The sequence below is a fragment of the Colletes latitarsis genome, chromosome 12 (assembly GCF_051014445.1).
Source record: "Colletes latitarsis isolate SP2378_abdomen chromosome 12, iyColLati1, whole genome shotgun sequence".
Classification (NCBI taxonomy): Eukaryota; Metazoa; Arthropoda; class Insecta; order Hymenoptera; family Colletidae; genus Colletes; species Colletes latitarsis.
In genome coordinates this window covers 17456352-17470494 of record NC_135145.1, presented here as the reverse complement: position 1 = coordinate 17470494, position 14143 = coordinate 17456352, and the positions used below count along the sequence as shown (strand labels likewise).

At 30.9% G+C, this 14143-nt stretch overlaps 2 protein-coding genes across 6 annotated transcripts in view; both read left to right on the top strand.

Annotated features, from left to right (window-relative positions):
* Positions 1-14143, top strand: part of Lanb2 (laminin subunit gamma-1) — a 44961-nt gene that overhangs the window by 13911 nt on the left and 16907 nt on the right. For 4 of the 5 annotated variants that reach the window (XM_076780086.1, XM_076780085.1, XM_076780084.1 and 1 more), the window contains 3 exons: positions 505-710; positions 4868-4971; positions 10983-11171. In XM_076780086.1, coding sequence (XP_076636201.1) covers positions 505-710; positions 4868-4971; positions 10983-11171 — 499 coding nt within the window. Of the gene's footprint in view, positions 1-504; positions 711-4867; positions 4972-10717; positions 10850-10982; positions 11172-14143 lie in introns of those variants that run through there. The other variant, XM_076780087.1, reaches the window with a different exon arrangement.
* Positions 1-14143, top strand: part of LOC143349123 (uncharacterized) — a 73737-nt gene that overhangs the window by 53019 nt on the left and 6575 nt on the right. The window lies entirely within an intron of this gene.

Below are 14143 nucleotides of genomic sequence, written 5' to 3'. Positions count from 1 at the left end.
CATTGATCGCACGTATATTTATTGATACCTTTCACGTTGGCGATTACCTTAAAATACGATTTTTCTTTTAATTAGAATATGTATTCATGTCATTGCATCAAACAAATTCAACATAAGTTGTTAAAAAATAATATTTACGCGCTCTGCAATTTTAAATATGGAATCTGACATCCGTCAAATTGACGGCTTCCGTAAATCTAGTGTTAATATCGATTAATAATTTTCGAAAAAACTTTTTAACATTTTATTCATCGATTAAACCAACTTACATTTGAATAACATTTGAATAAACAGATTCCTCGATATTAAAATGGTGCTTCGTTTTTTTAACGAGAGATTCACAAGAATCTCTGCAGCAACACAATATAATTCATTTAAAATTTGCATCTGAGATTGCTACTGTCGGTATGTTTAATTATTGTTTACGAAAACGGAATTTACGTGCATTTGAGAATCTGTTAAAATTGTTTAAGAATAAATGGCGAACGTTGCTCTCGTTTCAAGGAATGGGTACAAGCAACCGATTTAAGAATTACTCTGGACAGGCAAAACACGTTTGGAGACGAAGTGTTTGGCGATGATCACGTATTGAAATCTTATTACTACGCGATCGCTGACGTCGCCGTTGGAGCACGTTGTGCCTGCAACGGCCATGCTGGGGAATGTGTAAACAGTACCAGTGTAGATGGAAGAATTCGAAGAGTGTGTAGGTGAGCTAATTTATAAATATTAAACCAAATACGAAACCAATTTTTTTTTTGCTCGTTGATTACTTCATAAAAGAATAAATAAATATTAATAAAATATACAAAACATCTCGTTCATGAATAAGTTAAAATAATAAAAGAAAGATATAATCTTACAATTGTTAAATTCCAATGATCGATACATCAATACAATAAATATTTAAGTTATTCGCATTTTTCTAAAATACAAGAATTCTAAAAGCAATCTCATGCACTTGGCCAAAATTGTAATATTTTATGTGAAAATAATTGCTTTCTGCAATTTTTATTGTTTGGAGGGGTAGAATGGAAAGGGAAAGGTTTAACCTTGAATTTTGAAATTAATAACCTCATTTGTAAAAGTCGCGACAAATATTTTTGCACGCTCTGCGTACTGTTTTGTATTCTAATTTAAATCAAAATACATTGCGATATAAATCGATATATGTTTGTAAACTAGAACCTCGATTGTTACAACCCTGATTATTACAACAAATTAGTCTTCACAATTTTTCAGTTTCGATGATCTCACTAAAAACTGTTTTCTATTGAAGTTAATCAGTATTTAATTGACAAGAAATTGCAGTTGCTTAAATTTAAAAACAAATTGATCTTCAATAAAAAAAATGAAGGTCACTGTTATATTTTTAAACAAAACGAGACGAATTCAACGATCTGCTACACTATAACCCAAATCTGGGTTAGGTTATTATTATTATTATTCATTTATTAACAGGATTACAACCCTTCAGTACAAAGATGTAATATGTAAGAAACTACAGATGTGGATTTTACATAGTCGAACATTATCGCTTAGGGAATTTAACAAAAATAAATTAATTTAAAATATGTTGCAAGGATAATTTTAGACTTTCTAAGGATTGTTCAATTAACTCTGTTTTAGTGTGTACAAAATATGCATTATTAATCATTCTATTTACACAGTTCTGAGATCCAAACGTTCTGCGGTAACTTTCAGAGTAAAATAGAAAGTGATTTCTTAAATATTTAGATGGTACATGCAACGGAAACAATTGAGTAATCGTTGAACATGAAATATGACCTTCGATTACTTTACTTACAAACATATCTGCGATTTTTCTTCTACTATGCAGTGTTTGAAGATTAGTGTTAATAAGTAAGTCATCATAATTATGCGATTCAAGAGGCATGGGACTCCCACTATGCCTAGGAACAAGACGAACAAATTTGTGTGAACTCTCTCAATGTTGTCGATGTATGTTTTGCAATAAGGAGACCAAATTATGCTGCCATATTCTAGAATAGGTCTCGTCAAAGCACAATATAAGATTTTAAGTGTATTAGTTTTACTAAAGTATCTGGAAATCCTACGAATAAGTCCCAGAGAGCAGAGACTATGCAAAATAATTTTTTCATAATGAACTTCGAAAGATAAGTTAGAGGAGAAAGTTATACCAAGATCTTTAACATGATTAAGCAAGGTTAGTTCGATGCCACCTAGAGTATAATTATAAACTATATTTTTCTTATTACTAAACTTAACAATATGGCACTTAGCTAAATTGAGGGATAATTTATTTAGTGAACACCAATTCTGAAGCCTATAAAGGTCATCTTGAATTGATTGAGCATTTTGCTGATTATCATTTATATATCTTAAGATCATTGGCATATAATACAAATTTAGAGTGTTGGGATACCTTAGAAATGTCATTAATATATATTATAAATAGAAGAGATCCTAAATGTGAACCTTGCGGAACACCAGATGTAACATTAATTTCTCTTGAGTAATTATTATTGAATTTAACTATTTGAACTCTATCTGATAAAAACTGCATAGCCAAGGAAGCATACAGTTTATTCCTAATGCCTTTAATTTGAACATTAAGATTGAATGATTAATAGAATCAAAGGCTTTAGAAAAGTCAGCGTAAACAGTATCAACCTGCATGTCTCCATCCATGCAATTAGTCAAATAATAATGATACTCCACGAGGTTATCAATGATGATGCCTTTGTAAAGAAATGATAGTTTACGTCTAATTAAGTTTTCCATAATCTTAAGCACGACATTACGAGTACTGATAGGTCTAAAGTTTGAAATTGACGTTGAGTTAGTAGATTTAGGAATTGGCTTAATTAAACATAACTTACATAATTTAGGAAAGATGCTGGCAGATAGAGATTTATTAAATATTAACCATAAGACTCCGGACATAATAAAATTATATGATTTAAAAAATATGGGAGGAATATTGTCATATCCTGAACCACAATTATTTTTGAGTTCGTTAATACATGTAAATATTTCATCAATATCAAGAGAAAGGTTAGAAATATTTATATTAGAGGGGTAATCGAAATCAGTAGAATTATTATGAACAGTATCCTCTGAATATACAGATTCAAAAAATTCAGCAAAGGCATTCGCCACCGATAAATTGTCCTTCAATATATTATCCTTATAAGCATAATAAGAGGCAGATGACTTAGATTTCTGTAACGAATTGATAAAATTCCAAAACGATTTTAAATTTAGGAAGACTTTTACATTTCGATCTTGCATTGGAAAACATTAGGTAGTCTTCATAGGATTTAGGTTATGTTTTGTTTATGCATGGCAGTTTTTCTTTCAATGTCATCTGAAGGTCATAGTGTATCAGGTCGTTGAATTCGTCTCGACGTCGCTTACAATACTATCAAGTTAAAAATACCTAGTTTCATTTGAAAATATAACCTTAATTTTTTATCGAAAATCAATTTATTTTTAAATTTAGGCAACTGCAATTTCTTGTTGGTTAAATACTGATTAAAGGGGCTGTAACATCATGGGGATTAATTTATGCCTCACTCTGTATATGTATACTATATCGTGCTTTCACGAGAAGAAAACACAGCGTGTTTACATCCCCACTTTCGCTGCAGTCCGCTGATTGGTTGTCACCGATCTTCGTCACCATTTTCGACCAATACCTATGAGTCAGCGGACAGCACCAGGAGTGGGGATGCAAACACATTGTGCCTTCTTTTCGTGGAAGAATGGTACATTGATAATCAAGGTTGCAATAATCGAGATTCTAATTTACAAACATATATCGATCGATTAAAACGTACTACATATTTATATTGCAAATATATTTTGATTTAAATTAGAACACAAGCAGAGTAAAGCTATATAAGAATATAGCAGAGTAAACAACAATATTTGTAGCGTTGTTAATTTTACAAATTAAGTTATTCATTTCGAAATTCAAGGTTAAATTTTTTCCTTTCCATTCTACCCCGTAAAACAATAAAAATTGCAGAAAGTAACTATTTTCTCATAAAATATTATTACAATTTCGGCCAAGCGCATTGTGTGAGATTATTTTTAGAATTCTTGTACTTTAGAAAAATGTTAATAACTTAAATATTTATTGTATTGATGTATTGATCATTGGAATTTAACAATTGTAGGAATATAACTTATTATTTTAACTTATTTATGAATGTTTTGTATAAAATAAATAAAATTTCAATAATTTTCGATAAATTAACAGTAAATTTCAATATTTCGATCTTCTTTAAATAAAAAGTTCATAATCCTGAAAAAAAATAATTACAGATTTGCGATCCGTTTTTATTTAATTGTCGTTATTTTTCGTGTTACCATTTTAACATTTCATTATGAAAGAAAAAAAAATAAATTATAGATTAATATATATTTACTTTACAATAAATATATTACATTTTTTATTTAAGCTATTTAAATTATTTAAATTTATTAAATTATTAATTATTTATTAATTATAAATATTTTTATATTTTTTATTTAATTATATACGATCAAGTAGAGTAAAATTATTATTAAATATCATATTCGATAAAAAATCTATTTTAATTTTATATTTTATACCAATCATTAATAATTATAAAATTAAATTTAATAAATTTTATCCTATTAATAAAATAGTATTTTGATTATTTATTAATTCATTTATTTTATTGACACGATTAAGAAGTTAATTAATTGAATATCCTTATATTTATTAAAGATAAAGAAGTTATTGTTGGTTCATTTATAAAGCAAATTTAAAAATGGCCTCTTTTTTAATCGACAGATAATGTCAAAGCAGAATTATGTTTTTTAAAATGCCCACGATAATTATTCTTTATAGGTGCGAACATAATACCGCAGGTCCAGATTGCAACGAGTGTTTACCATTTTACAACGATGCTCCATGGGGTCGTGCTACAACTACAAACGCGCACGAATGCAAACGTGAGTATTTAGAATTATTTTAATATATCGAGAGTAAATTTTTAATTGTTTTTCTTTGAAATAATTTTCGATTCAACACTCATTGAAAATAACGATTCAATCAAAACAAATAAAATTGAGTCATAAGACTGCAAAAATCATGATTATCAAGAAAAAGTTGTAACGTTTAAAATACGCTTCAAAACAAATTAAAAATTCTTGTTTTATCAAATTATCGCTACAGTTGTACAGTCTAAGTGAAAGAATACTTTTGATTGCAATACCTTCTTTATAAATCAGGTAGTAAAAAAGTAAAAATAAAATTTGGAATCACTCCTTAATACCAGAACTAATTTCTATTAAAAATTGTTACAAAACTCGACTGGGTTTTTGCAATTTTACTGTGGTTTTCTATAAGAGAATAAACACTTATTTCCATTGCATTATAGATTTATTCAAGCATCTACCGTTTTAATTTCTTTGGAACAAATAAATACACTATAATTGTCGGTAGTTCTAGTGTTAAAGGGATTGCCATTAGTAAACGGGCACCCTGTATACATGAAATATTCAGAATGCATATGCTTGTATATACACTAAAGTGTAGTATACTGAACAAAAAATGAGCGCTTTGACAGAGCATGTGCTCATGACTACCCGCAACGAACACGCACGTTCAGTGTAAGTGTGGATGACGAGAGAGGATATCTTTGAAAGGTCGGTATCCTGATCAGTGTGTAGGTGGGCCTTGGCAAACCTGCTCTTCAAACGGTCGTTTTTCACCGTACTATATCCAGTGACTAAAGTGCTCGGCTCAGTCCTATCATAAATTATATTTCCATTTACCTATTGTTCAAAACTGTTGCAAAATATGTAATTGTTAATTTCATATACAGGGTGTTCGACCATCCCTGGGAAAAATTTTAATGGGAGATTCTAGAGGCCAAAATAAGACGAAAATCAAGGATACTAATTTGTTGATTGAGGCTTCATTAAAAAGTTATAGAAATATTTCCGGCCACACGGCATATTTTCGGTAAAGAATTTTTTTCTCGAAAGTACGTAGGATTTCGGGGGTATGTGTATTGACCAAAAATTATTGTAATTGATCCCCTCAACCGGTAATAATTTTTCCAGAACGATTTGAAATTTTTTAATTTTGTCGAAAAATTTCAGCACCTACATGAATTTTTTTCTCGAAAGTGAGTAGGATTTCGGGGGTATCTGTATTCACCAAAAATCATTGTAATTGATCCCCTCAACCGAAAATAATTTTTCCAGAACGATTTGAAATTTTTTAATTTTGTCGAAAAATTTCAGCACCTTCTCGAATTTTTTTCTCAAAAATGGCTACGATTTCGAGGGTATGTCTAATGACCAAAAATGATTGTAATTGATCCCAGAACCTAGAAATAATTTTTTCAGAACGATTTGAAATTATTTTTTTCGCCGAAAAATTTAGGCATCTACCCCCTGTCGATTTTTCTTAAAATTTCATTTTTAATAAATTTGGTTGGCGATGTACAGAAAAGTTGTCTAATATTTTTTTGCAGCTACCCATGAGCCCTACTTCAGAAAAAAGTGTCATTGAAATATATTCACTATTGCAGGAGTTATGGTCGTTTGAAAATTGGACCATTTTTCTAGGGTTTTTCTCACTTTACAGGATCAAGGAACAACTTTTTCAATATTGTTAGAATTTCTACATATTCTTCGCTAAAATACGCGTTATTTGCATTTCGAAACATTAAAATCCTCCAATCCGTTCAGAAGTTATGACTTTTTAAATATTCGCATGACATTTTCGAAAAATATTTCTGTCCATAAATTACATTTTCAATTAGGAATATTTTTCTCGAAAACGATTAGAATTTCGACGGTATGTCTACTGACTAAAAATGATTGTAATTAACCCCTGCAACTGAAAATAATTTTTTTAGAACGATTTGAAATATTTTAATTTCGTCGAAAAATTTCACACTTTCTCGAATTTTTTTCTAGAAAGTGGGTAGGATTTCGGGGGTATGTGTATTAACCAAAAATGATTGCATTTGGCCCCCGCAGCCAAAAATAATTTTTCCAGAACAATTTGAAACATTTCATTTTCGCCGAAAAATTTAAGCCCCCCCCCCCCCCTCTATCGATTTTTCTTAAAAATTCATTTTTCATTTTTAGTAATTTTGTTTGATGCCCTATCAAAAAGTTGTGTAATACTTTTTTATAGGTATCTATGAACTCTACTTCAGAAAAAAGTTTCATTAAAATATATTCACTATTGTAGGAGTTATGGTTGTTTGAAAATTGGACCATTTTTCTGGGGTTTTTTTCACTTTACAGGATCAAGGAACAACTTTTTCAATATTGTCAGAATTTCTACATATTCTTCGCTAAAATACGCGTTATTTGCATTTCGAAACATTAAAATCCTCCAATCCGTTCAGAAGTTATGACATTTTAAAGATTCCCATGAAATTTTCGAGAAACATTTCTGTCCATAAATTACATTTTCGATTAGGAATATTTTTCTCGAAAACGATTAGAATTTCGACGGTATGTCTACTGACTAAAAATGATTGTAATTAACCCCTGCAACTGAAAATAATTTTTTTAGAACGATTTGAAATATTTTAATTTCGTCGACAAATTTGTCCACCTACTCGAATTTTTTTCTCGAAAATGAGTAGAATTTTGAGGGTATGTATATTCACCAAAAATGATTGTATTTGGCCCCCGCAGCCAAAAATAATTTTTCCAGAATAATTTGAAACGTTTCATTTTCGCCGAAAAATTTAAGCCCCCCCCCCCCCTCTATCGATTTTTCTTAAAAATTAATTTTTTATTTTTAGTAATTTTGTTTGATGCCCTATCAAAAAGTTGTGTAATACTTTTTTATAGGTATCTATGAACTCTACTTCAGAAAAAAGTTTCATTAAAATATATTCACTATTGTAGGAGTTATGGTTGTTTGAAAATTGGACCATTTTTCTGGGGTTTTTTTCACTTTACAGGATCAAGGAACAACTTTTTCAATATTGTCAGAATTTCTACATATTCTTCGCTAAAATACGCATTGTTTGCATTTCAAAACATTAAAATCCTCCAATCCGTTCAGAAGTTATGACTTTTTAAATATTCGCATGACATTTTCGAAAAATATTTCTGTCCATAAATTACATTTTCAATTAGGAATATTTTTCTCGAAAACGATTAGAATTTCGACGGTATGTCTACTGACTAAAAATGATTGTAATTAACCCCTGCAACTGAAAATAATTTTTTTAGAACGATTTGAAATATTTTAATTTCGTCGAAAAATTTCACACTTTCTCGAATTTTTTTCTAGAAAGTGGGTAGGATTTCGGGGGTATGTGTATTAACCAAAAATGATTGCATTTGGCCCCCGCAGCCAAAAATAATTTTTCCAGAACAATTTGAAACATTTCATTTTCGCCGAAAAATTTAAGCCCCCCCCCCCTCTATCGATTTTTCTTAAAAATTCATTTTTCATTTTTAGTAATTTTGTTTGATGCCCTATCAAAAAGTTGTGTAATACTTTTTTATAGGTATCTATGAACTCTACTTCAGAAAAAAGTTTCATTAAAATATATTCACTATTGTAGGAGTTATGGTTGTTTGAAAATTGGACCATTTTTCTGGGGTTTTTTTCACTTTACAGGATCAAGGAACAACTTTTTCAATATTGTCAGAATTTCTACATATTCTTCGCTAAAATACGCGTTATTTGCATTTCGAAACATTAAAATCCTCCAATCCGTTCAGAAGTTATGACATTTTAAAGATTCCCATGAAATTTTCGAGAAACATTTCTGTCCATAAATTACATTTTCGATTAGGAATATTTTTCTCGAAAACGGTTAGGATTTCGACGGTATGTCTACTGACTAAAAATGATTGTAATTAATCCCTGCAACCGAAAATAATTTTTTTAGAACGATTTGAAATTTTTGAATTTAATTGTTAATAACTTTTTAACGAAGCCTCAGTCAAGAAATTTATATTCTTGATTTTCGTCTTATTTTGGCCTCTAGAATCTCCCATTAAAATTTTTCCCATGTGTGGCCGAACACCCTGTATATACTTTGCGTTAAAGAAATACTCATCGACAAAACATGAAATTTGAAGAAAAATATACACGTAAAAATGTTCGATGAGATATAATCAATTTATTTATAGACCTGTTGCATTATTGTCGTTAAACAAGAATAGTACTCATTAACAAAACATGAAATTTGAGAAAATACTTTGGAAGTTATAAAGGTGAACAAATTGCATAGACCACCCTGTATATGAATGTTTTGTGTTAAACAAGTATCCATCAACAGAACATGAAATTTGAAAAAATATTTTGAAAATTATAGAAGTGCACAAGTTGCATAGACCACCCTGTATATACATATATGTTTTGTATTAAACAAGTATCCATCGACAAAACATGAAATTTGAAAAAATATTTTGAAAATTATAGAGATGCACAAGTTGCATAAACCCACCCTGTATATGAATGTTTTGTGTTAAACAAGCATCCATCGACAAAACATGAAATTTGAAGAAAAATATACACGTAAAAATGTTCGATGAGATATAATCAATTTATTTATAGACCTGTTGCATTATTGTCGTTAAACAAGTATAGTACTCATTAACAAAACATGAAATTTGAGAAAATACTTTCGAAGTTATAAAGGTGAACAAATTGCATAGACCACCCTGTATATGAATGTTTTGTGTTAAACAAGTATCCATCAACAGAACATGAAATCTGAAAAAATATTTTGAAAATTATAGAAGTGCACAAGTTGCATAGACCACCCTGTATATGAATGTTTTGTGTTAAACAAGCATCCATCGACAAAACATGAAATTTGAAAAAATACTTCGAAAGTTATAGAGATGCATAAGTTGCATAGACCACCCTGTATATACGTATATGTTTTATGTTAAACAAGTATCCATCGTCAAAACATGAAATTTGAAAAAATATTTTGAAAATTATAGAGATGCACAAGTTGCATAAACCCACCCTGTATATGAATGTTTTGTGTTAAACAAGCATCCATCGACATAACATGAAATTTGGAAAAAAATGTACACGTAGATATGTTCGTCGAGTTCCAAACAATTTATTTATACACCTGCCATATTATTATCTTTAGTCGTTACGAGTATGAAATATGCGAGGGTGAAAACATTCCTTCTTCATTATGGGGTATCACCTTCTCGAGCCGCAGAGGAGAGTTTGCGTCCGCGATCACGTTGGCATTACCTAACCAGCTTTACCTTTTACGTTCATTGCTTGTTCCGAAGTGGGGATTGTTGGCAATGCAGGGGCACACAATGCAGCTTTTCTGTAGACCGCGAGAGCTCAGTGCTCAAGATACCGCGATACAAGCGAACATTTATTTACCGCGTTTATCGATACACGCAATTACACGATATTGTGCACGGGATCGATTTGGGCGGAAAACACGATTGCGATACCGCGACCGTCAATTTGAAATAAAGATCTCAATCGTTCGACTTCAGTTTCCGTACCTTTAATCGATTCCCTATCGATCAATGGGGGCCGACGTTGGAAACTCATGTCACGAACATTATTAAATGCTCTTACCATCGTATCGAAGTCTCTGATTATATTGTACAAAGTTTCATATGTTTCGTGAACAATTTGCACCCAATGTGAAACTGTTGATCGCTGAAATGAATTCATGTATCAAGTGAGAATAATCGAACTGAATTACATTCTCGGTTTGTTTAAGATATTTTGCGATGGAGTGTTTGTTGCTAAAGGTGATGTTAGTCGTGACTTTATTATCGAAGAACGTAACGATATCAACACCATCGCAATGGGACGGAATTCTTCCGTGGTACTCGGGATCCAGTAAATATCTAGATAATGTTATTATTGACCTTTGAGAAGATTCGAGTCGTTGGAAGAGTACTTTCTAAGAAGTATCACGTTTACGATACATTTTATTTCGATTTTATGACGTTGTTATTTTGTCGTTTTTCAGCGTGCAATTGCAATGGGTATTCGGAGAGATGCTACTTCGATAAGGAGCTGTATAAGGCCACTGGCCACGGTGGTCATTGCCTGGATTGCCGTGCTAATCGCGACGGCGCGAATTGCGAACGTTGCCGGGAGAACTTTTACCAGCGACCAGAAGACAACTACTGCGTCACCTGTAACTGCAACGAAATCGGTATACAGACACGATCGTCGCGTAAACGCATTATGAATTTCAATTCACAAAAGATGGTCACAATTTAGATAAACGTTTATTCTAATCGAGACTAGCGACGAGACTCGTACGTAAATACGTATAGAGCCAATTATAGAACGGATAAAATAGTATTTGTACACTTAACTTTCCTCTGGTAACTTTTTATAAGTGTCACAACTATAAAACCGCTCTAAAATTTTCAACTTTTATGTGTTGCTGTTAAAATAATGAAAAGCAAAGTATACCATGCTTGAAATTGTGTTAAGAAACGATATTCTGCCAAAGAAGGATAAATTGTATCGACTAGAAAAAGGAAGAATTACAGAAGGCTGATTTATTCTTGTATCATAAGTATAAATAACGGGGTATTCTTATTAAACAAATTGTACAAATATCGCGCTGAGAATACTTAAGGAGATATTGCTGTCTAGACTGTCAATTTCACGGCCCTTTTTGTGATTTTTTTTCTAATGATAGGTAGGCTGTTTTGTACTGAGACTTTCTAGATATATTTATTCATCTTATAAGCATGTACAATATTTTTTTCATGGAAAGATATTAGAAATCGCGGGAATTATAACTTCTTATTTAATGGCCCTTTTGGAAAAGGTGCTCCAATGGCTTCCAGGATTCCAGATAATTTGAAACAGAGGGGGTTAAAGTATCTTCGTAAGAAAGGTTGTAGTTGTAGCAGAAACTAGGGAGAAGTCAAAATCCTGATAAATAAAGAAATGGCGACGCTTCAAGTTTCGAATTTCTATTTGTTAATCGTTCGTTTGTTTTTAGCGTATCAAAAAAAATAGTAAAACTCAATATTTTCTTAAATCTCTAGTTCCAGCTATAAAGGCGTGTCTGCTAAATATTCTCTCCAAATTTGAAGTCAATCGGTCCACTAGATCTTGAAATATCATGTAAGCCAGTTTAAATGCGTTTTTTAAAACAAGAAGCTATAACTCTCGCAATTTTTAATATTTTTTTATGAAAAAAATACTGTACGTACCTATAAGACGAATAAATATATCTACAAAATGTCACTACAAAACAACCTACCTGTCGTTAAAAAAAAAATCACAAAAAAAGGCCGAAGATATGACAGTCTAGACAGCAATACTCCCTTAATTGAATTGAGTTATAATAATAGTTTAATTAGTCTATTTTTCATACTTATTAGATTTTGTTGTGTTGTATTTTGTATCTCGCCCACGCTGCTGTAATTGCATTTCTTAGCTCGTATATATTTTGATACTGTTTATTACTAGCATAGATTTTTCGAACAACAATGCTCCAAGTGTTCTCTATTAGATTCTGGTCTGGTGAACACGCTGGTCACTTTAAACCATTAATGTTACGATCCCTTAGCTATGCTACACAACTGTCATGAACGGTGTTTTGTTGAAAAGTCCAATTTGTTTCTTTATTTTCATTTATAAATGGTAACAACCGTTTATTTAGTATTTCAATATATTCGTTACTATTAATTTTTGTCATCAGAAATGCTATATGTTGCATGCCATGTAAGCAGAAAGCTCCCTAAATCATAAGGCTACCACCAGCGAAGTTCCGCCTTGAAAAATATTCAGGTTCCTTTCGCAGGTCTCTCGAATACGAACGATGGCCATTAGGACCGCTAAATTAAACTTTTTTGCGTCGGAAAATATCACCTACAAAGCGATTAAATAAGTATGCAAAGAAATGTAAAAGTATTTTCACATTATTTTTGTGGAAAGCTAAAATTTTGCCATTTTCTTGCTTACTTAAATAACTCCCATGTGACATTATTAACCAAATTAATATTATCATATTTACAACACACTGGACAAAACAAAACTGACGAAATATCGACAGAAAACAATAATATTCGAGTGCTTGGTTCTATACTTATGAAACATTAACAAAGCAGTTTTCTGTAGTTAATTTTTTTAGAATAAATATAATTCAACTATTTCTAAGGAAACATAGATTATTAACGTGATCTCAAATATGGTATGTTTTGTTTCTTTAAATTTCAACAAGAATATACAGAGACTGTCATTTAAAATCGTACACCTAGCGGTTCAGCCGATATTTTTTCAATAAAATATGAAAATTGTACTAAATTATTGAAACTCGTATAGAGGCATATAGTGTAATGTTTCTTTATTTGATACGTAACAACAATATAAAAAAACCTTTAATTAGTACTCGGTAAATTAAATAAAATTTGAGGTTGCGTATGAAACTTAGCTATCAGTAAAAATCGTACAGAGGAAATAAGATACAGTTTCAGAATAATATATAATAAAAATTGTTTATATTAATATTTAGTTGGATAACCAAATGCATTTTGAACACACTTCGTAGAATTGATTTTACTAAACTCTCACAAAATTCAGGTGTTATTTTCGACCATTCTTCTTGCAAAGCTTTTCTAAGACTTTCCTTGTTTGTAATATTATGTAATCTTACTTTTTTGTCCATTTCGTTCCAAATATGTTCTATGACATTGATATCAGGAGATTATGGAAGCGTTTGAAGAACTTTAGGGCAGTTATACAATAGCCAACTCTTCGCTACATAAGAATTGTGCTAAAATCGTTTAAAATTCCCATTTTTTCAGCACTTTCCTTTAACTCGTTGACTGCCAGACCAAACCCCTCAAATTAAAAGGAAAATTAAGTTTTGTTTTTAGACAATTGGAAACTAGCATACCAAGAATTTGTCATGGAATTGATTTTCACAGAATTGTTAAAATTCAAGGGCCCTACCTAGCTTTATTTTTTTTTGCATCTAATCTTGAGAATTAATTTTTTTAACTGCTTGGTGAAAAGTCGTGTCACCTATATGTGGGTGACGTGGCAGTCACTGTGTTAAATTATTTTTTAATATACTCAAATACGTGTACTTATTCATTATATTATCAATAAGTACCAGATTTCCAACGTCAGATACTGACATGCAGTCTCAGACCATTT